Source organism: Ovis aries, chromosome 1, assembly GCF_016772045.2.
Source record: "Ovis aries strain OAR_USU_Benz2616 breed Rambouillet chromosome 1, ARS-UI_Ramb_v3.0, whole genome shotgun sequence".
Classification (NCBI taxonomy): domain Eukaryota; kingdom Metazoa; phylum Chordata; class Mammalia; order Artiodactyla; family Bovidae; genus Ovis; species Ovis aries.
The window spans coordinates 46,190,207-46,218,193 of record NC_056054.1 but is presented as its reverse complement, the minus strand read 5'-3'; the positions used below and the strand labels follow the sequence as shown (position 1 = coordinate 46,218,193).

Sequence of the window (27,987 nt, the reverse complement as noted above, 5' to 3'; positions counted from 1 at the left end):
TAATGTCATATAATACAGAAATATCACAATGGGATGCATGTGGTAATTAGATTTATTCTTAAGAAAAATAGTAAGTACAACCTTAAATCAGTAGAATTTCACAGACTTTTCAGATATATGATTTTTGGCTTATGATAATTAAGTGTAAACCATTGCTTTGAGTGCTATTTTCAACAATACAAAAATCACACTTGACTTAAGAACATTTATTCAATAATTTAAATTCTTCATAAAACATCAAAAATGAATTACCATTATATTGTAAACATAATCAATATAAATCTTAAACTTGAAAAAAAGAATATAATCCCCAATAGCATCACAAATCTCACCTCCTTCAGAGGCACATGTATATCAAAATTAATAAAAAGATCTGAACAGAATTGACCTGTCAGTTACAATAAGGGGAAGAGGAAATTTTTTAACAGGGACGATCCCAGGAAGATTACAGCTGTGAAAGGTAACGAGGTGCCTTAAAATTTTCATTTGAAAATTCTGTGGAGGCTCATTAATGGTCCATTCAATTATTCAGATTTGATCGTCTCAGGAAGCAGTCACCAATAGCAGTTCTGGGATGCTAGTTGGAACTTGCATTTGGAGAGTGCTGTATTAATGGTACACAAGAAAAATACGTTATTAAACCTTCAGGCAAAGACTTCACCTCCTCCAAGAATTCTTTTCTGACGACTACCTTCTTTTAAATCTGCACTTTGGGCTGAGTTCTCTGCACATTTATACATGCTATTGTAATAAAAGAAGAAAAAAACCTTTACAGAGAACAGTGAGGCCACCCTATAAACATAGTGACTTCCCCCTCACCCTCAAGATTAAGCACACACACGCATGCACACACATATACTAAAACAAAACTTACAGCCGCCTTCAAAGCTTGATCTAGATCATCCAGTAAGTCTTGTTTATCCTCTAGGCCCACTGAGAGTCGAATAAGTGTGTCACTAATGCCAAGGACTTCTCTGTCGCTCTTAGGCACTGATGCGTGGGTCATGATTGCCCTGGAAGAAAGAGTGAGCAAATTTCTGATCACTATATTGTAGCAGTGAAGGCTTGTTTCTATTGCATAAATTGTACTTATTTTCAAATTTTTTCTATTCTAAATATCAAATCCTTCATACATACACCTGCAATGTTTTGTAAACAAAAGATTAAGGAATTGTGAAAATTATCTTTTCTAGTCATGCTTTTAAATGAAAACCACTATCTTTTGCTGTTTTTATACCATCAGTGAGGTATACTTAATCAGAAACTGAAAGTGCCAGTCAAGTGCTCACATACAGGAGGGAAAGACATTGCTTTCAGTGTGTAAAGTTTAACACCTACCTGAATGAGGCCTTGGTCAGAAGTCAACACCCCATTACCATTCAGCTGTACTTATAAGAGGCCTCTTGGACCAACAGTTGGTCAGAATTAATTCTGTGTGGATCAAAGGATCAGTCCAGAATTGGACCTTCTGAGGCAGACCAGGGAAAAGACAACCTAGGATTGCTAGCAGCAATCACTAAGCACTAGGAATTAATTTCAACTCACAATTCATGACAAAGAGGCCTCGGAGGATGTTTAAAACCATCTAATAACTCACTGTCAACATCGACCTGTGTAAGGGTGGAGCACCTACTATGGGTCAGCCACTAAAAAAGCTGGGAAACCAAGAAGGGAAGATTATTTTTACTCTAGGTAGCAAGGCAGAAGCTAAAGACTATGACAATTCACAGAACAGTCTACGGTGAATGTTAAACAAGTATGGACAACAAGGGTTGCTGGAATTCAGTGGAGGCTGAATCTCTGTGGGCTGAGGCATCGTGGAGGAAAGGCTTACAGTCTTACTGAGCACTTGAGTACACTGCCCCCACACCCAACCCTCCCTTCCCACATCCAGGAGAAGGAACTACTTTCTCCTACCCACTTCAGGCCCATGGAAAGAAAATCTTAGTAAATGAATATTAAATGAATAACCTCTTTTATGACTCTAATGAAGTGATGCTCACAATAAATGAATATCCTCTTCTATCACTAATGAAGTTTTACACGCAAATGTCCTCCTTAAAAATTTCTTCCTTTTTAGGTTTTTAATTCCCTGAAAGAGAGTGAATACTCAGAAACAAGAACGCAGGCCTCTGGGAGCAAAAGACTTGGGTACCTGAATCTCAGCCCCTCCACATACTGGCTGTGTTGGACTTGTAAGTTACCAGTCCTCAAGTCAATTTCCTCATCTGGTACGGTGTTACCGACACTTTACAACCAAGGAAACCGAAATGGAGAGTGGATAAGTGAGTTTTCTAAGGCCACTGAGCTAACACATGTTGTCAGGCTGAGAGACCGACCCAGTACCCATTGGCTCTGCTTCTCTCTCGCTGATTGCAATGCTGCACTGGTTGTGGCATTGTTGGGAGACTCGAAATGAGGAGGACAGAACAGACAAGCTCTGACCTAAATTTATTCTTCCACTGGCATTGGGGTTACAGCCTAGCTGGAGTGCCCGATGGCCAAGCAACTTTAAACCAAATCCCTAAATAAGTCAGGTGAGGTCTACTTTTAAGAGAGTCTTAAACTAATACACACTGTATTACTACGAAAAATAACCAATTTCATATGCTGAGTGTGCCCTCTTGTGCATCCAGACTTACTAGCAGGCATCTTCCTGAAAGACTAACAAAAACGTCTCTGTCTTATCTTAATTGTTTGAATCATTATTTGGGCATCATCTTTTTAAGATTATGAAATTACCTAACTCTCCCCATGAACTGTAAACTACTATAACAGGACAGGAAACGTGCCTACATTCTTAATCCCTGATATTCCTCAACACATAGTTATTTCAGAAATGTTTATGAAAATTAAAACATAGAACTATACCATGCATCTAATACAGCTGAAAATTAATAGCAAATGATATTGATTTATCCCTGTAATAATTATAATATATGGTCATAGAAACTTACCTCCCTGCTCACTGTTTTTGATGCAAACCCTCAAGAGTGAAGTTGCTAACATATTTCTGTGTGACATTTGATCAATCAGCAAAACTTTCTGAATCTTTGTTTCTTTGTCTGTAATATAAGTTGCTGGACTCCCTGATATTAGGTTTTCTAATATCCTCTGGTGCTTTGATAAAATTAGATGAATTAGCTAGGTTAGATAGTGAAGGGCCGGGAATACTAAGTTAGATTTGGGGGTTTACCTTTTACCCCAGAGAAAAGAAAATAAATGGACCTGATGGCAACTAGTAGGGCTCTCCTCTGACAAATAAGAATGTGGAGGTATTTTATCAGAAATACATTCTCTGGAAGCTTTGAAATCAGCCCTTCCAGTTCAGTCTTCAATCTCCCTTCTAGGACAGAATCGGGTAGAATAAGTAGCCCTGGTTCAGAGGTCAGAGAACCACTGCTGAAATCTTCTTTAGGCAAACAGAGAAAAAAACAAAACTTGGGACAACACAGCTTATTGATCCCAGTAGATTTTTAACAGGGTCTCCATTCTCTTGAGTTAAGAGTCCATTCCAACTGGACAATGCCATGCTGCCCTTATTGCTAAATAACTTGAACAATCACTGATTTTATCCTACTCCTTTCTCAAACAATCATTACAGCTGAAATCAAATTTAAAATACTGAGAAAAACAGAAATATACTTACGGAAGCTCAGCAAGACTTTCATATCCTCCCAAGCTCTCAGCCAGAGTAAATAACTATGGCAAAAAATAAATAAATAAATAAATAAATAAATATATATATATATATATATATATATATAGTTTGTCCACTAAAAAATAAAAATACTAAAAAAAAAATCCTAAAAATAAATGTTTTTAATACAATGACCCTGCAATGCGAGATGGAAAATTGTGGCAATTATGAATAATTACTATAAAATAATTATTACAAAAACTACAAACTGGATAAAAACTTGGAGAAAAAAATGAAAATAAAATCCATCACGATGAGGCCATTAACAATTGATCTCACCAATTAGACACACTGTGTGTTAACTTTTAAAACATTAAAAGTTGATGAAAGTGAATCTCCTATACCTTCCTCATTTGACCTCTTACAAAAGTAAACCTTAACATGAGCTCTCAAACCTCAGAATTATTATATTTGAGACCCAGCTTTGTGGTTACCCTTTATATAAAAATTTCTTAATATCTATTAAGTTATACAAACTTACTCATTAATATGTACCATTTATCAAATAAATATATCCATTTAACCCCATCCTGGAGTAGAAGGGAAAAAAACTCAGCAGTTGCATTTGGTGTTACTGTGTGTTGCAGAATTTTACAAACATGTTAAAAGTTACTTTCACGACTGTATGCAATTAAATGTACACTACTATATTTCTGATTTTAGAAGTGGACAAATTTTAGAACCAGGAAGACTTTGACTAATCTGGCAGCATCCTTTTCTTTTCTTTAGATTTGTAGCATTTAAAACTCAGAGTCTTAAATACATGACTGCATGCGCTCAAAGTAAGCCCAAAGCATGGAGTTACACAGGCCTCTCCCCCAGGGCTCTGGAGAGACTCCTACCTCTGAACTTTAGACAAAGGCCGCCTTTCCCTCACTCCAGGCAGACACAGCCTGAGAGGCACAGGGTTCGGGAAGTCATTCCTAGGCTGGATTCCCATACAGTTTTTCAGCAGTGCATTGACACAGTACTGAGGTTTTTCATAATATTTCATTTGAAAAGGCAGTTAGTTCACTATAAATCTAAAAACAAATGGCTTAGAACATTCTGTCTCTCTCAAATGGATGAAAGCCTCTGCAGAGTTAAGAAAATGAACATGTTCTATCTGCTATCACATCACTCTTGCTTCAGGTGATTTTCTAACCCAATGCATTTCATGACAAAGAGGTTTGTGGGTGTGACCTGCAGATACAAACACATTAATCTGAGTTGGGTGGAAGTGAGAAATAATGAAGATCATAACGCTACAAGAAGGCCTTAATGTCTATGAATTGAAAAATGACTTTGTAAAGCTACCTTTAGGTTCTTGAGGAAAGTTTCAGCATGTTGAAGAGAGCCCTTGATATAAAAGGTGATCATCCCAGGGCAACCTGTGCACTGACGCTTGGCCAGCTCATATTGAGGATGAGAAGGCAGCCCTGTAGTCATAAAGTATAATGAATGTCTTATTTCAGAGTCAAACATGTAATTTCAGGACAACAACAACAAAAAATCACTTCGTTTAAGTCAACTGCAAATAAGGCTAATAACAGGCTGTATGCCATGTTTACATCTGACCTCTTGTTCTGGCCCCTATCTGTCTAGTGAAAATGTCCAGTCATGTCCAGCTCTTTGCAACTCCATCTCCAAGCCAGAATACTGGAGTCGGTAGCCTTTCCCTTCTCCAGGGGATCTTCCCAACCCAGGGATCGAACCCAGGTCTCCTGCATTGCAGGCAGATTCTTTACCAGCTGAGCCACAAGGGAAAACCAAACTGCCATCATTTTGACCTATCTTTTCTAGTCTCTCCTCATTCTAGCCATGCCAGCTTTCTTTACACCAGTGGCACTGTACTCTTCTTTTATCTTGGGACTTTTGCACATGCTATCCTTTTAGCCTGGAACATTCTCCCGCTCACTGCCCCCTTCCCTCTGTTAATTATATCCTCTGTAATTTCTGGCTTAATATCTGTCTTATGCATCAGGCTAACTCCATGAAGAGAAAGCTACTTCTTTTGTTAATAATTGAATCCCAGATCCCAGTACAAAGCCTGGCCCATGGTTTGCAATTGATAAACATTTATTGAAGAAATCTGAATTGCCTTGTCCAGGCCCTTTTAACAAATGCTAACCTATTTCCTCAGGGCACAGTCCAAAACTTTTCTCCCTCTCTCCATTCAAAATACACACCAGTCAACAGCTCTTTACCTAGTGTACATTCCCTGGTGGCTTAGACGGTAAAGCATCTGTCTACAATGCAGGAGACCTGAGTTCGATCCCTGGGTCAGGAAGATCCCCTGGAGAAGGAAATGGCAATCCACTCCCGTACTATTGCTTGGAAAATCCCATGGACAGAGGAGCCTGGTAGGCTACAGTCCATGGGGTCGCAAAGAGTCAGACACGGCTGAGCGACTTCACACACACACAGTCTCATTTGTATTTCTGCCTTGGCTTACCTAAATGCCTTAAAGGCACGGATCAAGCATAATTCTCCTTTACACCCAAGACTCTATGAATGCACACCTCAAAAGGGTTTAAAATAGCTATTTACTTATGACCACCACAATATAGAAGTCTGGTAAATTAAATTCAAAGAGTAACATGTAAGTCTGCTAATTCACATCAGCACTTATAGATTTGTGAGAAGTGAAGGAATTCCAAAAAAGGTAAGAGAATTTCAGGGGAATTTTGGTATCAAGTTTTAACTTGGTAAGTATGAAGTCTCAATGTATATCAGATAAAAGAGCTAGTGCAGAACAGCAGACTGATAAGATTATAAGCAAATCAACTGGAAAGTACAAGGTTGTAATCCTGGAATGTTGTTGTTCAATCACTAAGTTGGGTCTAACTCTTCAAGCAGAGTTCAAGCATCCACTAGACTATTAGACAACTCTAGGCTAAAGAGCACATCTATCTTCTTTACCATCAGACCCACGTACAGCAGCACTCAATGATAAGTGGAAAACAAAACAAAAAAACATGAAAGCACCTAACTTACAAATGTTACATAAACAGAATGCAAGGGATAACATGTAAAATCCTAGAGTAACCACATGTGCTTAGAAAGCAGATTAACATACCAGGATAAATAACCTTTTCCACCTGAGGATTCGACTCCAAAAACTGAGCAACTGCCATTCCATTTTCAAAATGCTTCTCCATGCGGACTTGTAGAGTCTTCAGACCTCGATTGCAGAGGTAACAGTCAATAGGAGATGGAACCGCTCCAAGAGCTGCAAAACGAGTATGTCTTGCATCAGTTTGAAGGTGAAGACAGCCCTAGAAAAGCCTCTCACCACTCTTTTTCATCATAGTGACTGTGAGAAGCTAACAACAAAGCTCAATATTTGAGTTTTAGTAGGAAAAATTAATATATCAAATAAGAAGCATGAGAATGAGGCATAAAACAAGCTTAGAGAAATGGGCTTTAAAATGAGAAAGGAAATGAATATCCTAAAAATGAAGTACAAACACAATCACATAAATTTTTCAAATATGAGCATCAATAGTGATTTCCATGATTTTAATAAAAGGACACACTGCACATAGCTTAATCTTGTATTTCTTTGAAAGAGTATTAAAACACACAGAAAAAATAGCAGTTCAGCTTCTATTATTCCTGGGTGTTCTACCAAAATTCTACTTATATATAGCTTCTGTCTAGGGCAGCCAGTGGTTTCCCAGGCCTCCAGGATATATGCCTTATTCCTTCTTTTTACAAATGAAAGGAATTTAGCACACAATAAATTCTGGTTTCCTTCCTCAGTGCCCCCTTTTGTTGCTCTAATATTTATTCCCTGGAAGGGGATTATTATTCCTAATTATACTGATCTCTGTCAAATCACATTGGTTAAAATCGAGTATTTTTCAATAAACCCTTATGGACACCTGAGATAGTAAACAATCTAAACAGAAAACAGATATTTAGATATCTGTTGAAAAATACAAGTTTATATATCCTAAGTGCCATTTAAAATTACATATCATTCCAGATATAAAAGTTATAGTATAAGAAAGCCATCATTCAAAATGTTGCTCTATTATGCTATAATAAATAGTATTTTTATAACCCAATTTTTCTTTCCTCTAAAAAAATCAGGATTTCCCTTCTATTCCCCATTTCTTTGTAAATTAGTGGAATGCTATCACTTCACAACACTTAGTGGAAATACAATATCAAATGTAGTCACTTTGAGAGCACAAGGGGAAATTCAGGCTTTTTAATACTTACAATTTTGCAAGAAACGGAGCCTATTATGAAGGCTCTCAGAATTGAGCGACACTAAGCCCATTACAACATCACTGTGGCCTAAAAACAAAACCAAAAAGCTTTAAGTTAAAAAACAATGTATAAACATTATTCCTCAGCTTATAATTTCTAAAATTAGACTTTCACTTGAAAAAAATCTCTGAGAAAAAGCCTTATAGAATAAGTTTAAATACACTTTACTCAATTTGATAGTAGCAAAGGCTATATCTAAAACAATAAAATTAAAATCCTATAAAATATAAGTGTTTCTTTGTAAGCTGTCAGCAGGATAAAATCTTTTACAGTAAATTTTAATCCTTTGCTGATGTATCATGAGCATAGTTTTGTCTGCTATAAATGAAGTCCTATATTTAATCAAAGGATGATTCTCTAACTTTCTACCTGTGTCAGAGAAAATCTGTATAATAGTAGAAGAAAAAGGACAAAAGGATAAAGCCTATGCTATTATCATCTATCCATGGAAAAGAATGAAGTGTAGACTATGCATGTCTTACCATTCATGTATTTTGTTGCTGAATACATGCAAATATCAGCTCCCAGAGACAAAGGCCGCTAAAAGGAATAAAAAAAGGCTTTTATTTTAAATGGGAAATCACTTGAAAATATCCTGCATTACTTATCTATTTACTATTGTAAATTCCACCCATATTTTAATTTTTCAAAAATACATACATCTTAAAATTTTCCAGGACCTCTATTTACCTTTCTCTTGATATCATCTTTCGCTTTCTTCCCTCACATCAAATAAAACTACAAAAGTATTGAATTCATTATTCAATCCAAAGGCAGACATTTTCTGGAAACAGCAGATAACTCAGGTCAACAGGCCTTCTGAACTTGTTTCTTTAGAGCAATTGCTGACTAACCCCTAAACTTATTACCTACAGAAGACATGCTGGCATTTTATGACTCAGTAAATACACAGAATGGTTGACAGAAACACTTAGCAATTGTTATGTCAAGTAAATGTAAAACTAATTTGCTTAGGTTTTTAATCATTAAAACCTTACAGTGTATGCTGTGGCTATTCATTTTATTTATCATGATCTTGAGTCTTAATTACTCTTTTATTATTCTAGTTTTGTCAAGTGTAAAATCACTTGTACAGAAATGCGTTTAGATTGGTTTCCCTCACTCAATTTTCCCGCAAAGTAGTTCTTTAGTCTTAGACGTCTTTGTTCACAGTGAAAATTAATAACCAACTTATTCACTAAACAATATAATATCAACATCTTTTCATTTAAAATTTCTTTAAAATAAAGTGTGTGTATATGTAGGTGTGTGTATGTGTGTGCGTTTAACCTCACCACCTGGAGGCTGGGGGACTTTTCACTTAAATTCTCAAAAATAGGACATTTTAAGTAAAGTATTGCTCAAAGCACTCTGTACATATGTGTTTACTCATCTCCAAAGTGATGGGTCAAATTAGACAATGTGTGAAGACTGTTCCAGTGCTAACATTCTGTAAACCCTATGGTCAAAATGAAAAATAAAAGCCTGTAACTAACATCTATGGATCTCATTAGGCTCCAAAAATCATGTTAAATATTTCACATAACTTAGTGAAGCAGTGTTCAAAAATACTTCAACTCAGTAAAATCAGTATGTTTATGACTCTAATTGTACAGACAAGGAAAAGGAACTGAGACAAATAAAATTGATCACTCAGATTTTAAAAACTGGTAGAGTCAGAACTCAGACTACCGCCAGAATCCAGGGATTCTACTCTGAAACGTTATGCTGGTATTTTTGCCTTTTGTGAGACTTGCAGAAGATCAAGAAGATAAAAGGCAGGAAAAGAAAGAACATACCCAGTTTTCATGAGGGTAAAACAAAGAGAGGATCTTTTCAGAAGATTTGCTTTATGGAACCAATGCATGTGGTTGCCTAGGGACAATGTGATTCTGATTAATTCAACTGGAATGAATCCAGATTGAAAGTGCAGTTCCTGGCAAATGGAATATGATGTGGGCTTCAGAAAAGCAGAAAAACTGGACCTATTTTACTGACAGTAATATGAGAAAAGGGGCCAGGCCTGATGAGTAACCTGGGCAGGCTCAAGCTAAAACAATTCATACAATCTCTTTGAGAATATACAGGACTTATGATGACTCAGCCAGAGCAATCCTCTGCTGTATTAACTGCCCTACTCCAAGTGGTAGATGGAGTAAAGAGCGGGTATAAAAACACCCAGAGTGAAAATCACCTGGGATAAATAGATGATGCCAGGAGATTTTTACTTGGAAACAGACTGCTTTACTTGAGAGAAGAGTCAGCAGAAGTTGTATCACAAGCCAAAGACAGATGGCACAGAAACCATCTGAATACAATGTAACCAGGAAATGTGTTTCAGGAAAGAAAGATAAAACACAGTAGTGCCTTCTGAATAAAACAGACTAAGGTGAAAACAGCTTTGTGCAAACTTCCAGGGAGTCAGTCCCTCACATGGAGGCAGCAACCTGGGCCAACTTCAGGGACCGATAACAGAAGAAGGGAATGTAAACTGTTGAGCTTGTGAACATCAGCCTAATTGAAGAGCTGAAGAAAATGAGCTGGGCTTTTAGGAACTCTACAGCATACAGGTGAACTACAGGAAGTGCAATAAGAATGACCACAAGGTACAGACAGAAAGTAAAGAGCAGGGAGATGGTAATTCCTAATAAGGAAAGGAAACAGTTAAGTTACTCAGGGAAAGAGGTAGAACATGTGGGGAAATGGCAGACAACTAGGCAATTATAGAAAGATTCCCAAGATGATCTACCAAAAGGAGCAAAACAGAAAGGAAAAAGTACAGGGGAAAAAAGAAAGGGATTGAGGATGGATGGGAGGGTTTGAGTTGGGAAGAGATGTATGAAAAGGGATAAGCAGGAAAAGAGTTTAAAAAGAGAACGATAAAGGAGCTGCACAGATACAAGGTGATACATAGAATAGGAATTTATGATACAAGTCAGGTAAAGATACAGAAGGAATGGTCTATGAAACACAAAGAGAAGACAAACTAGAAAGAAGGAAGGGAAATGGAGAAATAGCATGTATTTTACCTGGCTAGCCTTGCAAATAAAAGGAAAAGAAAAGCTATACTCAATGACATTTCAGTATATGATGGACATCTGCAGGACTTGTAATGACATGTATGTATATATATACACACAAAACTGACTTAGAACTAACACATAAACATTGAAGTCCCTACTATGTGTAAGGCACTGACATATACAATCATATAATAAGGGCAGGTCTTCAGAGAGTTTACAGAGAACCTAAAAGCTTTAACGAAGATAATATTTAAAAAACACAAAGTTCCATACAATATACTAGCCTAGGGTTGAAAAAATATTAACTAATGGTAGGAAAGATCCAATTTCAATTCTTTGTCTAATCAATAATTGTGATTAGGTTTTAGGTAATTTAATGTAAACATGTCCTTCCTCTCCTAATTACAAGTACCTGTGTATTCTACCAATTATGCCAAAAATATTACTTTCATTTACCTGGAAATATGCTGACATAAAAGTGTTATCCACGACCAAAATGATGTCTCCATGTTTATGGACCGTATGTGCACAAGCTTCAATGTCAATCATCTTCAAGCTAGGGTTTGTGGGGGTTTCAATCCAAACAAGCTAAATCAATTTAGAAAATGACAACAGTTTGTAAAAATACGCTGCACAAACATATATCTCATGCACTGTAACCATCTAGGAGGCTACATGGGAAGACCATGGAGAATGAAGTTTAAAGGTCTGAATCTGAATCCTAGCCCCATCAATTTCTGAGAGGTCATCACAGCTAAGTAACTAACCCTCTATGTTCTCCCAATTTTGCATCTATACTATAAGATTGATATCATTTACTTTATACAGTAGTCATAAGGATCAAATGAGATAATGTACATATAAGCAGAAGAGCACTCAAGTTAATCACTATAATTATTTTCCATTAAAAAGAGGATGATTTCCAAAGACATACTCCAAAGTCTGGGAATTTTGCTCTCAAAGATAAACAAAAGATTGTGTAAGATGACATTCTGGAATTTTCAGTAAAGAGAACTATTTGACCCCAAAAATATTATGACTAGTAACTTAAATAATGTCAGATGCACTAGAAACTACAAAATAAGTCCCCAGAACCTGAAGAAGAGCCTGGGTTTTGGAGTGAGGAAGAGAAGTGACTCATACAGAACAAAAAACCCGGCCAGAGCTCACTTAAGAGATGGTATCTGTCTATTCCAAAACCTGGCACAATCCCCGCATCATGTATATTTGATAGTTACTAAAAGGCCAAAGAACAGAATTCTACTTGTTAAACAAGCTGCTACTATTTTGATTGACATTATCTACCGTGCTTTGCTTTGCTTCGTTGCTCAGTCATGTCCAACACTTGGCGACCCCAAGGACTGTAGCCGCCAGGCTCCTCTGTCCATGGGAATTCTCCAGGCAAGAATACTGGAGTGGATTGCCATGCCCTCCTCGAGGGAATCTTCCCAATCCAGGGATTGAACTCAGGTCTCCCGCATTGCAGCTGGATTCTTTACCGTCTGAGCCACCAGGGAAGCCTGACAGTATCTACAGTTTTCTTTTAAAAAGGGTTAATGATTCTTTCTTCATTGCCTATATAAATGAGCAAGTGATCTGGCTTAACACTCATCCTATTTTAGAGTTTTACCTTAGAAAAGATAGGGTAGTTAAAATAATGCATATTCTATAAGAGCATAATTATTTGAGAACCTATAAAAATTTATTCCTGGGTAAGAATTTATCATTCCCATTCATAATTTTTAAAAGTAATTAAAATAAAAATAAGTAAATAAATACAAAGTAGATTTAACCTAGACTTTAAAAATCTACTTTAAGTGAGGAGGCAGATATATCAGGGGGAAAATGTATTAATTCAAGTTGGTAAGGAACCACTACATAAAGCTCTGCTGACAAGAATTAATATACACACAATTTGCTTTCCTCCCTTAGAAAGACTCAGACCATCTATTTTAATATCTTTTCTCCCAAGGAAGAAAAAAAAAATAAGTTCCTTTGAAAACAAACCTTAATCACTCAAAGAGCACCCTGGAGTTAATCTTCAAAGTAATTTGAATGAGAAAAAATTTTCTCTTTTTTAGCATTCACAGCAATGAATTCACAGCAAAATCTTGAGTACAAACCTTTTAATCATTAGCAAAAAGTTGGAAAAGGCTAATACTTATAAAAGACGCTGGTCCTTCTTTTCCCCATGCAGAATTTCAATGAGGTTCCAAGAAAGAATATCACATATGCCATTCATTCCAGCACAAAACACCTTCCAGTGGCATACAAGCCTTCCCAGGACGGAAGCTAAGGATTGCTTGTGGTCCTTCTGTGCTTCTGTTATTTTGCTGAAGTATCCTTCAGAACCCTTAATGCTATGCTTATTAGGATTTGGGATTTTACAAGGTTCCTTTCTGTAATCTAAACTCTGTGATGACTTCTGTTACCAATACTAGCTTGGTAATGCAGTTAAGAATCGTCTGCTTCTGCTAACAAATTTTTTAACTGTCATCATGTATTTGGTACCATAATAAAGATTTCATATGCCTTATTATCTCTGGAGGAGGGCATGGCAACCCACTCCAGTATTCTTGCCTGGAGAACCCCATGGGCAAAGGATCCTGGTGGGCTACAGTCCATGGGGTCACAAACAGCTGGACACAACTGAGCAACTAAGCACAGCATATGCCTTATCTCATTTAATTCGCCCAACTACCTTTTAATAAAGCAGATAAAATTACCCTTATTTAGTAAGTGAAAGAAATAAGACTTTGATTAAATAATTTGCCCATGATAATACACCAACTATGATATAGAATTATAATTTGAATCCCACTACCAAATGCATGTACCTAATCATTAGGCTACAGTATCCAACAGAAGTCAGACCCTATCCTAATCTTGATGTCTTCCAATGGCTTCCAGGAAAATTGGTTATTCAGATTTAAGTTATGCCCTCAAGTAAACAGAAATGATGAAAATTTAAAAATCACAAGGAAAAACAGACAAACTGAAAACTGAGTTACCTTGGTTTCTGGTGTAATAGCTGCCTCTAGCAATTTGGTTTTGGAACAATCAACAAAAGAAATCTTTAATCCAAATTCAGTTGCCACCTGCCTGAAGTACCTGTTTGTACCTGAGGCAGAAGAAAATCAGATAAAATGAAAAAGAACATTGTATTCGGAAATATTCATTCCTCAAAAGTATAAACACTTTAAAAATATGAGGAAGTGTCAATCACCAATAAAGAAACAACCAAAAGCAAGTCTACTTTATTTGAACCTTCTTGTATGCTAAAGAATGTACTCAGTTGCTCAGGTGGGTCCATGCGACCCCAGGGACTACAGCTCTCCAGGCTCCTAGGCTCATGGGATTTTCTAGGCAAGAATATTGGAGTGGGTTACCATTCTCCTCTAGTGGATCTTCCTGACCCGGGGATCGAACCTGCATCTTCTGCACTGGCAGGTGGATTCTTCACCACTGAACCACCTAAAGAATATAGGGCTTTAAGCCATACTAAAGAATATAGGGCTTAAATTGTAAACTGAAAGTATAAGAGTCAAATAAAACACACTTGATACCCACACCAAGAGGCATGAAGCAGAAAATGTTTCTTAGCAGTCTCTACTCTTCAAACATAAAGTGGCATGCTCCCTAAAACACCAATATATTTTTCTAACAATTCCTTTCTAGTATTTAAATCTAAAATAAATGAACCAAAGTCAATGAAATGTTCAAAGTAAATTTTCAGACTGATTATACTTCGGTAATAGAAAAGAACTAGTTATTATCCTTTGTACTTTCTCAATCTTTTTGTTATGTGGTTCTGAAAGCCTTAACAGAAAAATGAGATCATGTAAACCAAACAACTAGAGTTTTATAGTGAAAGAAGATAAGTCATTCACTTGAGAATAGTTAATTTTATGAACACTGGTCTGGATTTAAGGTTTATACATGCAAAATTAAAGAAAAGTTAACCACTATTGACAGTCAACCAAAAAAGGAAAAAGAACTTTGTCATCAAAGACTCACTAGACCTTTGGTAGACTGACCCTAGGTAATGAAAACATTGAAAAATAATTGAAAGAATTCTTAAAAAAAAAAATCAACAGCAATTTTCAAGATTTTGTACCTAGGTTTATCAAGAGGCTATAATACTGTATTATAATAGCATCTAAATGTTTGTTTTTTCTATAATTTCAATTCATCAAATTATCACAGGGAACTATGATAAAATATAAAGCTTTTTACAAATTTCTGAGAGGGATAAAATGATTATTAAGAGTAAGTCTCTTCCTTCAAAGAACTTACAGATTTAACTTGTTGTTCAAACAGGAGATAGACAAAGTGATAATATTCTAGAAGTGATCTTTTAATTATCTGGAAGCACTTGGAATACATATGTACATATATGCAGAGTATATCATGAGAAACGCTGGGCTGGAAGAAGCACAAGCTGGAATCAAGATTGCCGGGAGAAATATCAGCAATCTCAGATACGCAGATGACACCACCCTTAAGGCAGAAAGTGAAGAGGAACTAAAAAGCCTCTTGAAGAAAGTGAAAGAGGAGAGTGAAAAAGTTGGCTTAAAGCTCAACATTCAGGAAACGAAGATCACGGCATCTGATCCCATCACTTCATGGGAAATAGATGGGGAAAGAGTGGAAACAGTGTCAGACTTTATTTTCTGGGGCTCCAAAATCACTGCAGATGGTGACTGCAGCCATGAGATTAAAAGATGCTTACTCCTTGGAAGGAAAAGTTATGACCAACCTAGATAGCATATTCAAAAGCAGAGACATTACTTTGCCAACAAAGGTCCGTCTAGTCAAGACTATGGTTTTTCCAGTAGTCATGTATGGATGTGAGAGTTGGACTGTGAAGAAAGCTGAGTGCCAAAGAATTGATGCTTTTGAACTGTGCTGTTGGAGAAGACTCTTGAGAGTCCCTTGGACTGCAAGGAGATCCAACCCCTCCATTCTAAAGGAGATCAGTCCCGGGTGTTCACTGGAAGGACTGATGCTAAAGCTGAAACTCCAGTACTTTGGCCACCTCATGCGAAGAGTTGACTCATTGGAAAAGACCCTGATCCTGGGAGGGATTGTGGGCAGGAGAAGGGGACGACAGAGGATGAGATGGCTGGATGGCATCACTGACTCGATGGACATGAGTTTGAGTAAACTCCAGGAGTTGGTGATGGACAGGGAGGCCTGGCGTGCTGCGATTCATGGGGTCGCAAAGAGCTGGACTCAACTGAGTGACTGAACTGAACTGAACTGAAGTACATTAAAAAAAAATTTTTTTTTTTTTGCTGCTGTTTTGAACGCAAATATCAGTCTTACTTAAAGATAAGGGCAACTAGTTTCCCTTAACTTCCCACTTTTTATAACTAGCATTTAAACAATTTGGAATAAAAGTTCTTAAATTTGTATCCACAGATAGGCTACAAAGAGTAGGCCCTTTGATCTTAAAATTAAAATGATATATGTTGAGTATAGTCTTAAGCACGTTTTTTGGAGAAAAAGGTCCATAGCTTTCAATGGGTTTTCAAAAGAGTCCCTAAAAAAAAATCAGGGGGCATGGTGGTTAAGAGTTGGGTAGAGTTAAGGCCTTTGAAAATGACCTGGACTATAGACATTTTCACTGCAAGAAAAAATTTTAAATTATAGTAGAACACTATCTCCCTAAATACTATCTTCTCTAGAGCAGAGTATGCCTCAAATAGGTTCATCCCAGCAGCTTAAATGGGATTGCCAGGTGGCGCAGCAGTAAGAATCCACCTGCCTATGCAGGAGATACAAAAGATGTGGGTTTGATCTCTGGATAAGGAAGATTCTCTGGAGGAAAAAATGGCAACCCACTCCAGTATTATTGCCTGGAGAATCCATGGACAGAGGAACCTGGCGGGCTACAGTCCATGGGATTGTAAAGAGTTGGACATAATTTAGTGACTGAGCATGCATGCAGCAGCTTAAATAAAATTGTTACTAAACAATCAGTCTTTAAGCAGTTCTAGAGCTTAGACCCCCAGGTGTTTCTGCTCCTCCTTTATCAAGTGTGGAGCAGCATGGAGGTGTTCATATTTTGAAAAGATAGTCAATAATCCAAGCAGCAATGTTAATATAATTCAGGACCCATTTTATTGTCTTTAAAATAACAGCTGAAATAGCGTGAATGAGAGAGGTCACCTACCTCCATACACATCATCCATACAAATAATTTGGTCTCCTGCTTTTAAGAGATGGGTAATGGTCACAGTGGCTGCTAAACCTGAAGCAAAAGCCAAACCTAAAACAAAAACCAAGCTAGAGTAAGCCAAAATGCCAGACCCAAAGGTTAAAAAACACCTACAGTATTTATTTGCATTACTTTAAATCCCTCGCTCTGCTGACTAAAGGACAACCATCACTACTGAGTCATCAGAAATCCCCTGATTGTAATGGTATTACCATTACAAAATCCTTTCTATTTCAAAAACAAAAAATACTTAATTCTGCTTTGGTTATAGCAACATCTCTCTGAAAAGCTTCAAAGAAATAATTGTTTACAAAATTCTGAGTCAAAAGATCAATTGCCAATTATATTATATTTTAAAAATATTCAACTCTAAAGAAATTTCAAATTTCTTTATGATTCATCCATTAACTATATGATATTCAATTGAGCAAACATTTTAACAAAATTCAAAATCATACCTGAGATGTGTCTAATAAATTTAAATTTTATTAAAAAAATGTTTTAATGCAGATTCTCTTCTAAACATACGTGATCTGGAATCACATATTGAACAAAAATAGTGAAATTGAACTATAAAAAAAAAAGTGGCATTGTACATTAGACCCTGTAAAGGAAAACATCCTACAAAATATCAATATATCACCTTTATGATAAAAAATCACCTGTGACTGATAGATGGGATATCCAATTAACTTGAAAAATGTAATTATTTCAAAATTTTCTCAGAAATGTTGAGGTTGGCATTGCAATTTTCTACTAGGCAGATTCAAAGTCCAACCACAAATTCATATAGAAAGCGAACCTTGAAATCCAATTCAAAACAACCATATTTTCTGCAGCCCACCTGTAAAGTGTCTAGCATATGAACCCTCAGCTTTTATACCCTCTGTGGGAAATGTTCCCCATACAGTATTAAATTTCAGAAATTTGGTGTTTAAAACATTCTCTCATCTAAAAAAAAGAAACCCCAACAACTCATGTTAATGTTTCTACACTCTTGCTGTGAGAAAACTCCTAAGACTCTTATTTTCTAACTCATTATTCTGCCCTCATTTAGTATCATTTGTATAAAAAATACAAAGATGATATAATAGCCATTCATTCCATTCACTGAAAGAATACTAGATCTGAGGAGTTAATTCGTAATCTCTGAAAGCACAGTATCAAGGACACCTGGCTATTGCAAATGTCCCTTGGTCCTATTCTCGGGCCCCAATAGCAGCTGACATGAGATTCCCTAGAATTTACTCATCAATTTCTCATAATTTTAAAAGCCATTCATACTTTTTTTCCTATGGAATGACTATTCAAATCCTGTGTTAATATCTATATTTGTTGCCTTCTCATTAACTTGTAAGAGATTTTTATATTGAAAAAGTAGCCCTCTGCTTAAAAAAAAAAAAAAAACCAACACAATGGCAGGTGAATGGACCAGAGCATTAAAAAGTTTATGTTCTCATGCATGGTGTTATAAAACTTGGTTAATCTGTATCTATTTATATTGCCAGCTCCAGGCGAAGAGTGAATTTACATGAATACTAAGTGACACATTCTGCCATTTTGCCTCTATTCAGATTTACTTTCACTTTATACCTACACATATACATATGAAGTCCACTGTGCAACCTTGGGCAAATAATTCAATGTCTTAGAAAAATAAGTTTTGAACTAGCTGATTTCCTTATTTCTTTCCAATTCTACATTCCGTGCCTCTATGATTTTCTCTATAAAAGTAAGAATGAATTCTAGATTTTACAAACTCTGAAACAAAAATCACTTACTGTACTTAGCCCCATCCAGTGCCGCCACTGCTTTTTCCAAGCAATTCCGGGTGGGATTTCCAGAACGGCTATACTCAAAACCCTGAAGGAAAGAGGTCAGAGTTCACCCTAAGAGATTTAAATTTATTATCAGAGTCTTAACACGGACATCTCCACAACTACAGGGGTATCCCACCATAACAAGTTTCTGTTGTTTATCTATGACGTGTCTTGCCGTTAGTCACAAGAATGAGTATTATGTCAGCCAAACTGGATTAGAATTCTGGGTCTGCCACTTAGGAGCTATAGGCCAATAGATAAGTTACTTAATATTTTTAAGAATCAATCTTTAGACCTGTAAAATGGGAAAAAAATACAGGTATCTAGTTCATAAAATTGACATGAAGATAAAATGAGATAATGTATAATTTCTTTGCATGATGCCTGGCATGTGCTAACCACTGGGATAAATGTTTTTATTATTAGCGTTATTATTATGTTAGACTCATCTCTACCCATTAATCTAGGGGTGTTAGGAAACAGGAGTCACCTGAATCAACAAAGTAAACCTATTTCTAACCTGCATGTCATTTCCTAAAAAATAAGTGATGCAAGTTCTGTTTAGCATCCAGCAGGAAGATATGCTTACAAATGCCTGAAGCTCAGGTCTTAGTTCTACAAAAGTGACTCAGAAAAGGGAGTCATTCTCAGCAAAACAGCTCTACACAATCCTTTTTAAAAATTTGCATTATATTCCTTTTACACATATGGTACTATACTAGCTGAAGTCACCCAGTCATTTTATTTGATATATTTTTATTGAGGTATAGTTGATGTACAATATTACCTTGTTTCAGGTGTACAACATAGTGACTCACAATTTTTAAAGGTTATATTCCATTTATAGTCATTATAAAATATTGACTATATTCCCCATGTTGGTACTATGTATTCTTATAGCTTATTTATTTCATATTGTAATATTTAACCTCTTAATCTCCTGCCCTAACGTCCCCCTCCCCTTTCCTTCTCCCCACTGGTAACCACGAGGTTCTCTATATCTGTGAGTATGGTTTTTTTGTTGCTATAGTGACTAGTTACTTTTATTTTTTAGCTTTCACATGTAAGTGATATCATATAGTATTTGTCAGTCTCTGTCTACATCCAGTCATTTTGCTTAATCCTCACAACCTGCTCTGAAGAAACTAAAGCCAAATGTTCCCAGGTATGTCAGAGCCAGAATTTAAAACCAGGATTTAAACACTGACTAAAAATCCTATACATACTTTTCTCCTCCTGCTTCATACAGCACATGACAAAATACAACCACTTTTTACACCTGGTTCTGATTCAGGAGCTCCCAGGACTAGTTACACACACATGTGCACGCATGCGTGCTAAGTCACTTCAGTCATGCCCGACCCTTCGTGATCCTATGGACTGTAGCCCGCCAGGCTCCTCTGTCCACAGGGATTTTCCACGCAAAAATACAGAAGTGGTTTGCCATACTCTCCTCCTGAGGATCTTCCCAACAAAAACACATATATTACATAAATGTATATGCTTTATACATATAAATATATATATATAATCTGTAGTTTATTTAAGTTTTGTTGCCATGTTTTTGAGAAACGGAGTAGACATATTTTATAGGGCTCCAGGATATCCTCATCACTCTCCACCATCGCCTCCTTGATAGGACCTGCAGCTGTACTCCAGATGCAAAAAAACTGTTTGGAATCATGTGGCTCCTGCCATGGAAAGGTAGCCCACATCTTCCTAAATATTCATGGCAGAGATTTAACTTTGTGGAGAGAAAAGAAGCAAAAATTCCCACACTATCACTCATTTGATGGTTTTCCAAACGGAACTGAAGAATTAGATGCTTCTCATTTCAGTTCCTTGAGTTCTCTTTAGTGCCCTTAACTGATATATTAAAGACAGTAAGAGGAGTTAGGGGGACTTCCCTGGTGTTTCAGTGGTTAGGACTCCCTGCCTCCACTGCAGGGGGTACAGGTTTGGTCCCTGGTTGGGGAACTATTAATAAGATCCCACAAGCAGCACAGAATGGTGGGGAAAAAAAAAAAAGAGGAGTTTGTGGATTTTATCACCTGGTTGACTCTCTGAAAACATTTAATTATTAATATCATAGCTAAATTATTAACTTTTGCATTAAATATTAAAGCTTGGGCAGCTACACGTTCATGAAGGCTTACACTGGGAAGGAACTTGAAAGACAGATGGTGTACACATGTTGATTACAAGTTACAATAGCTCCAAGTATCCTAAACCAGTTGTAGAAATGTCCTTAGAACTCCACCTCACAAAACAAAGGGCCATGTCTAAAAGAATGTCCTCAACTTATATAACACACTAAAGAGGTGTTTGAAATATTGATACAACCAAGGTTTTAGATCTACAAAGTTTATTTAGTTACATTTGACACTGAACAACTCTTGAGTTAGGGTGCCAACCCTCTGCTCAGTGGAAAATCCATGTACAACTTACAGTCTGCCCTCCATATCTGAGGTTCCTACATATCTGTGCTCTGCATCCCCAGATTCAACCAACCACAGGTTGTGCAGCACTGTAGTAGTTACAATTGAAAAAAAGAAAACCCAACATATATGTGGACCCACACAGTTCAAACCCCTATTGTTCAAGGACCAACGGTAATTTCTTTTGGACCTCAGCAACTTTTAAATACTACAAGATTCATCAAGTACTCTACCGAAAAAGGAAAAGCTATATGATTAACACAGAGAGCTGTCTCATCTATGACTCCAAGTAGGTTCCTTTTCTATCAAAAAATATACCTGTCCTGCACTCTAATCTGGTTGTTAAGGATCAAATGGAAAAAATGTACATGTGAACACTGTGAAACTACTAAGCAATTATAATGTATCATACCATATAGCTTAACTTACATATGAACAACTTACACGGCAGGTACTATTATTAAAACATTTATTTACACAGGATAAGTTAAATTACTTCCTCAAGATTGCCCAGCTCAGAAGAGGTGCTGTTAGAATTCAAACCCAGGGCATCTGACTACATGATTTATGCTCTTAACCACTAAGACACACTGATGCAATGGGTTAGATTGTTGCTAACATAACTGTTAGTACAGCACAGTGTGGATTAAAACCCAAGAGTGGGTGGTGCTCTAGAGCAAGAATGAATCCCAGCTCCATTACAATGGCCTTTGCAATAGATGCTTAACATCCCTAAACCTCAGGTTTTTCATGAGAGAAATGAGAACTCAGTTCAGGATAGAATTGCTGTAAGGATTATCTGAGGTAATATATGTAATACATATGATATAATGTAGGTATGTACTGATATCTGGCATACAAGCAGTAGTCAATATCTATTAATAACGATTGGAATAATATTGGGAATTAAAAGCTATTGGGAAGGATCTTGATTCCAAGTGAATTATGACTTAGTTTTTTACATTGACTTCTTACTATATCTTTATAATTTTTGTTGCTTACGGTAACTCAAGGAAGTTATGATAATTTTGACCTGCAAATCTGCCCTAATCACATGAATATCAGTCCAAATCTATTCAGCAAGTTAGACAAACTGTTCCTTCTAGTCCTGCTTATCAAAAGAAATATGATCCCTGAACCATCCAACACAAAGCTTTACTACAAGGAGGTTTACAGGCATCATCCTTACAGTAAATATTCTTCGTGATAATACACAAATTACACCTTACAAATTACTTGCGTGCTTGTTAATTTATAAGCCATCTCTCTTTGGGGCGCCCAGTGTTGGGGCGCCCAACACTGGACCGCCCCAGACAGACCCAGCTCACCGAGTGCTGGCCAGGAGCCCCTTGCTTGAACGTGGTGGACAGCGAGATGGGGGGCACTACAGCCTGGGAGGTCCATTGCTCCGGTTCTTGGCCCACGTGGATGGCCTGCGTGGCGAAATGCTGGAACCTAGGCAAGAATCCGTGTGGGGAGGCTTCTTTTTCCTGCATGCTGAGCTGCGAAGAAAGGAAAGAGTAAAAGAGCGAGGAAGATAAAACTATGAAACTGATGCGTCAGGACTTGAAAAAGACAGAAGAATCAGGTGAATGGGCGGTAAAGGTACGCAGGGGGAACCAGCAGCCAGCGCACAAGAGCCGAACCCTACCCCTCAGTAGCTGGGACTTTATTAACCGGCCGGTAGCGTTGCTTCACCCTGGGGCGGAGCCAGCACGACCCAATGAGCGCAGGCTCCAAAGCGGCCCCCCGCTTGTCATTGGCTGGCAGCAGAGGCGTAGCCTGGAGCGTCACCGCCAAACCTCTTCCCGGTACAGGCTGTGCAGTGAGGCTGGAGTCTCTGTTATCCCCTTGGTGTTGGTTCCTGCGGGTGAAATTCCTGAGTCCTGACCCTGGGAAAACTTCCTTGCTGGCTCCTGTGAGCCACCCGGGCGTCTCTGTGACCTCAGACCGGAGGTTCACGGGAGACCAGGAGAAAACCTGGTTTGACATTGAAACCCAGTAACCTGAAAAGAGGCCACACAGATAGCCTCCTCTTAATAGCAGCCCTTGCCTGGACCCTTCCCCACCTCCACCTACCACCCTTTGTCCTGAGGGCGGTTCCGAAGGACGCAAGCGACAAAGTGGAGATGGGTGACGAAAACGCCGGCCCAAGCTGCCAAATGCGCCCCTTGGGTTCTCGTTAACAGCGGGCAGCCTGCCTTTGAAAGTACGCCGAATTCTGTAATGACCCAGTACTTAACGTTGATTGAAATCGGAGTGAGAGTCGTATTTTTAAGTAATAGTAAAGCTACTGTAGAGAGGATCTCTAAGGAAAACTCTGGCACCTTTCTAAGAGCTATTCAAACATCATTATCTTTTGAAGTACCCAGAGAAACCTCTCTCTGATGAAATACAAAACGAAGTGTGGCTTTGAAAAACTTATTCGAGCCTTAAATCCTTAGACAGAATGCCTTCATTGTTACACAATTGACAGCAACATCCTGGTAGGAATGGAAGTTGTCCTGGGTCGCAATTTATTCACCTGTATCCACAACCCTACTCTCACAAGGATCACTCCTCTAAAAAACAACAACAAAAGTCTCCTTGTTCCCTAAACAATACAGACTTGACCTATTTAGTGTGGCTACTATTTTCTAGGACTAGGGAATTTAGGAATACTTCTCTTCCCGCAAAGTATTAGCTAAATATCTGAAACTGTATTAAAATAATTAAGGAAGAAAAGAATACAGAATAAATGGCTCTTAAAATTTTACTGAAAGGACTGAGGCAATTTGCTTTTCAAATTAACTACGAGGATACAGCCGTTAAGCACTGCGGAGCAGTGCCTAAGGACCTGCAAATTTTTAAGAAACCAGGCAAAATTTTTAGCCCTGGGGAAAAAATGAATGGACTCCAAAGCACTAATAAATATTAATGTATATTTAATTAACATTTTTCTGTTAAAAATATATCAACTGCAACTCATTTCAAGAGTTATATATAGCTGTACATGCGTATGTTTTTATGCAATAGGAATCTTAGGGACCAGGACGGTCCTAATTGGCTTATCTCCTAAATGAGCTTACCTCCTAATGTCTGTGAACAAACACTGAGTTTCAAATATATGGATATTGTATTTAGTATTACCATAACAAAAGATTCTTTTTTAAATGACACTAATATAAATGCTCTAAATCAAGCCTTTTTCACTCTCATACATTGAGAAAACTTTAATAGACAGCAGCTCGATATTATGTATCAAGGATTCCCATGACTTAGTAACTTTACTTGTAGGAATTTATCCTTCAAACATATTCCCATATGTGTGTAAGGATGAATAAGGATGTTATTCATACCTATTTTTGCTATTTTAAAAGCAAAAGAATAGAAAACAGCTTATGTATCCATCTATGGGAGACTGGTGTGTTAATGACACAATTCTGTGAGGGGTACAGTATAGTAGAGAAGCATGGAGATTGATCTCAGTTGGTGTGTCATGATCTCTAACTTCTGAGACAGCAAAACAAGGTGCAAAGCAATGTGTATATTATGCTCCCACTTTTTCAAGACAGTTTATACCATGGTGCATTATTTTTAGAGCAACATACATAATTCAATGGACTTCCCAGGTGGCTCAGTGGTAAAGAATCCACCTGCAGTGCAGGAGCCACAGGAGACGAGGGTTCTATCCTTGGATCAGGAGGATCCCCTGGAGGAGGGCATGGCAACCCACTCCAGTATTCTTGCCTGGAGAATCTATGGACAAAAGAGCCTGGTGGCTGCAATCCATGGGATCACAAAGAGTCGGACGGGACTGAAGCAACTTAGCGTGTAATTTAATACGTGTAAAAATCGTTCTGGTAGTTTAAATCATGATCTGCAGTAAAACGATAACTTCTTAAAGATAATGTTTTATTTGCTTTTGTGTTTAAGTTTTATACCATGAGCATATGCTACCTTTTAATAATAAAATTAATACAAGCCATCCTAATTTGAAAATGGCAGTTAAGTTATTTAGAAAAAACTTCTTAAGTGAAAAGAAGACAACTACTTTAAATATAGTAAATGCTATATAGTTTGGAGTGTGTGATAATTTTTCATGTAAATGAGCTCATGAACAGCAAAACAGCATTATAACACTGAAAAAAAGATTAATTCCTCTTGGAGTGGGATTCTGCATGAATGTGTGTTTTTGGAAGAAATGGGAGATTCCTCATTTTTTACATTTCTTTCATTACACAAAGCTCACTAATATTTGTATAATAAATACTTTTTACACACTGTGAAAATAGCATTGTCATTAAAGTCAGGCTATGGATAAAGATATTGTGACGGAACAGCAAAAACAGTAAAGACCTGGGAGGGATTTTCTGACTATGAAGCATAATATGGGCAGTGCTTAGATCTGTTTTGTTTTACCTCAAAGGAAACAAAATTGCTCTTCCTTGGCTTTTGACAACGAAGTTTATGAGAAGGCAATCTGGGGCTCAGGGAGAGAAGAAGGACATTATAACACAAGTTCTTAATTTGGGTTTAGTAGATCACCACAGGGAGCCAAAGCCCTGAGGATATCACTTTTGACACCTACTTTTGTTTGCTAGTAAAAAATACATTTTTCAAAATAGTTAACAGAAAATTCCTTCATCTGGTTTTGATATGAAATAATTGAAAGTGATAAGTCTTGAGAGAAAGTCTAAATACTCGATAAAATTATTAAATTTGTTATCAAGAGAAACACTGGAGCTCAAGTTTCTAATACAAGTTCTTTGTTTTAATGATGAGATGAAAAAAGTTGTGGCTTGCTCTTGCTGACATGTACAGTGAGTATCTAATCTGATAATAAACAGAGTCTCAGATATTTGGGATAATAAAGTAGCTTATAAATCATTAAGATGCATTCCAAATAATATAAAAGGAACAGAATATGACTGAAAAATGTAATGAAGTACCATCTGGGGCATTTTCGGAGAAGGCAATGGCACCCCACTCCAGTATTCTTGCCTGGAAAATCCCATGGACGGAGGAGCCTGGTAGACTGCAGTCCATGGAGTCGCAAAGAGTCAGACACAACTGAGCGACTTCTTTTTCACTTTTCACTTTCATGCATTGGAGAAGGAAATGGCAACCCACTCCAGTGTTCTTGCCTAGAGAATCTCAGGGACGGGGGAGCCTGGTGGGCTGCCATCTATGGGGTCGCACAGAGTCAGACACGACTGAAGCGACTTAGCACCTGGGGCATTTTAACAGTGAAGCTCCTGAGTTTGGGAGTCAGAATGCTTGAGTCTGAAGCTTAGTTCTAGCACCTGCTCTCTATGTTACCTTGAGGAGTCAGTTTACTGAACCTCTAAATCTCAGGCTCCTCCTTTGTAAAAATGAGAAAAATAATAATACTTCACAGTTTTCAAAAGTTAAGTCCTTAGAAGCTCATGGCAGACCAGGATAGGATGTGTGGCAAGTAGACCAAGTCGGTAGCACGTAGGTCAGAAAGCTATGTTTTGATGTTTTGATATTTCAGCTTCTTTGCAGAGGTATACTATACATAGGCCATGTATCCCAGTGGAGAAAGTCGATGATGTCGTTTTGCACAGCTCACAGAGATAAGAGTGATCGGTGACTTGAACTGTTCAAATGGGCCAAAGTCTTGTTCAACTGATAATACAGCAGTTGAAGAGCTCTTGACTTTCTTGCTAGCAATTTTATGTCATAGGGAAATCATTTTAGGGGGAATTCTTCAAGTTTCAGGATTGTCTTGGCTCATTGGCAGCGGATGACACACCCCTACGTAGTTCCACAGATTTCCAAACATAGAAAGACTAACCTCACTTGAGAACTATGACTAGAGGAACCAAGGGACTGCTCTGAATTTAATCATACCAAAAGGAGAATGGATTGGTAACGAAGACATACAGAGAACTCTGGGAGAAAATGACTTGTTATCCTGAAGATTCTGTTATCTAAGGAATGGAAAGCAAGATATTTAAGATACACTTCCTAGACCAAACCTCCCCAAACTATGTCCCTAGAAATGTCTATATAAAACAAATGGCTTGTGGCCAAAAACTGTTTTGGAAACACTACAGACTTAATCAGACATCTTTAGAGTTATAATACATATTACTAGCATAATAAAGGGTCAGAGAAATCTTAGAATAGGAAACCAAGTGTTAAACATTTCTAAAGAGATGACTCTTCTCTATACATCTATTAATATGCTCTCTTCCTTTGGCATATCTTCCATTTCTACTGTAATAGTTTTCCCAACAGTAATTTTAAAAGTTAGAAACATAAAATTTTAAATTTTAAAATAAATTGGAAGAGCTTCTCTGAATAGGCTTTAAACTACAGACATACCTCAGAGATACTGTGGGTGCAGTTCTAGACCACCAGGATAAAGGGAATACCACAGTAAAGTAAGTCACACAAAATTTTTGGCTTCCTAGTGAATATAAAACTTTTATTTACACTCTACTATGATCTGCTACATGTGGAAGAGCATTATATCTAAAAAATAATGTACAAATTTGATTTTAAATACCTTATT

The 27,987-nt window shown here is 37.4% G+C and overlaps 1 protein-coding gene across 1 annotated transcript; it reads right to left on the bottom strand.

Moving 5' to 3' along the window:
* Positions 1–34: 34 nt before the first annotated feature.
* CTH (cystathionine gamma-lyase) lies at positions 35–23,142 on the bottom strand. Its single transcript, XM_004002077.5, has 13 exons — positions 23,116–23,142; positions 22,793–22,966; positions 18,988–19,069; positions 17,162–17,257; positions 13,995–14,104; positions 11,440–11,571; positions 8,443–8,500; positions 7,910–7,987; positions 6,759–6,911; positions 4,997–5,118; positions 3,650–3,702; positions 875–1,013; positions 35–604 (listed from the first exon to the last, which is right to left on the bottom strand). The coding sequence occupies exons 2-13, from the start codon at positions 22,958–22,960 to the stop codon at positions 578–580; spliced, it is 1,218 nt and encodes a 405-aa protein (XP_004002126.1). The 5' UTR covers positions 22,961–22,966; positions 23,116–23,142; the 3' UTR covers positions 35–577.
* Positions 23,143–27,987: the final 4,845 nt, after the last annotated feature.

Coding starts and splice junctions, on each gene's coding strand:
- CTH (XM_004002077.5), bottom strand. CDS start 22,960: ATGCAGGAAAAAGAAGCCTCCCCACACGGATTCTTGCCTAGGTTCCAG. Junction 7,988..8,442: donor AGCAACAAAATACATGAATG/GTAAGACATGCA, acceptor TTTTGTTTTTAG/GCCACAGTGATGTTGTAATG. Junction 1,014..3,649: donor GAAAGTCTTGCTGAGCTTCC/GTAAGTATATTT, acceptor TCTTTCTTCCAG/GGCAATCATGACCCACGCAT.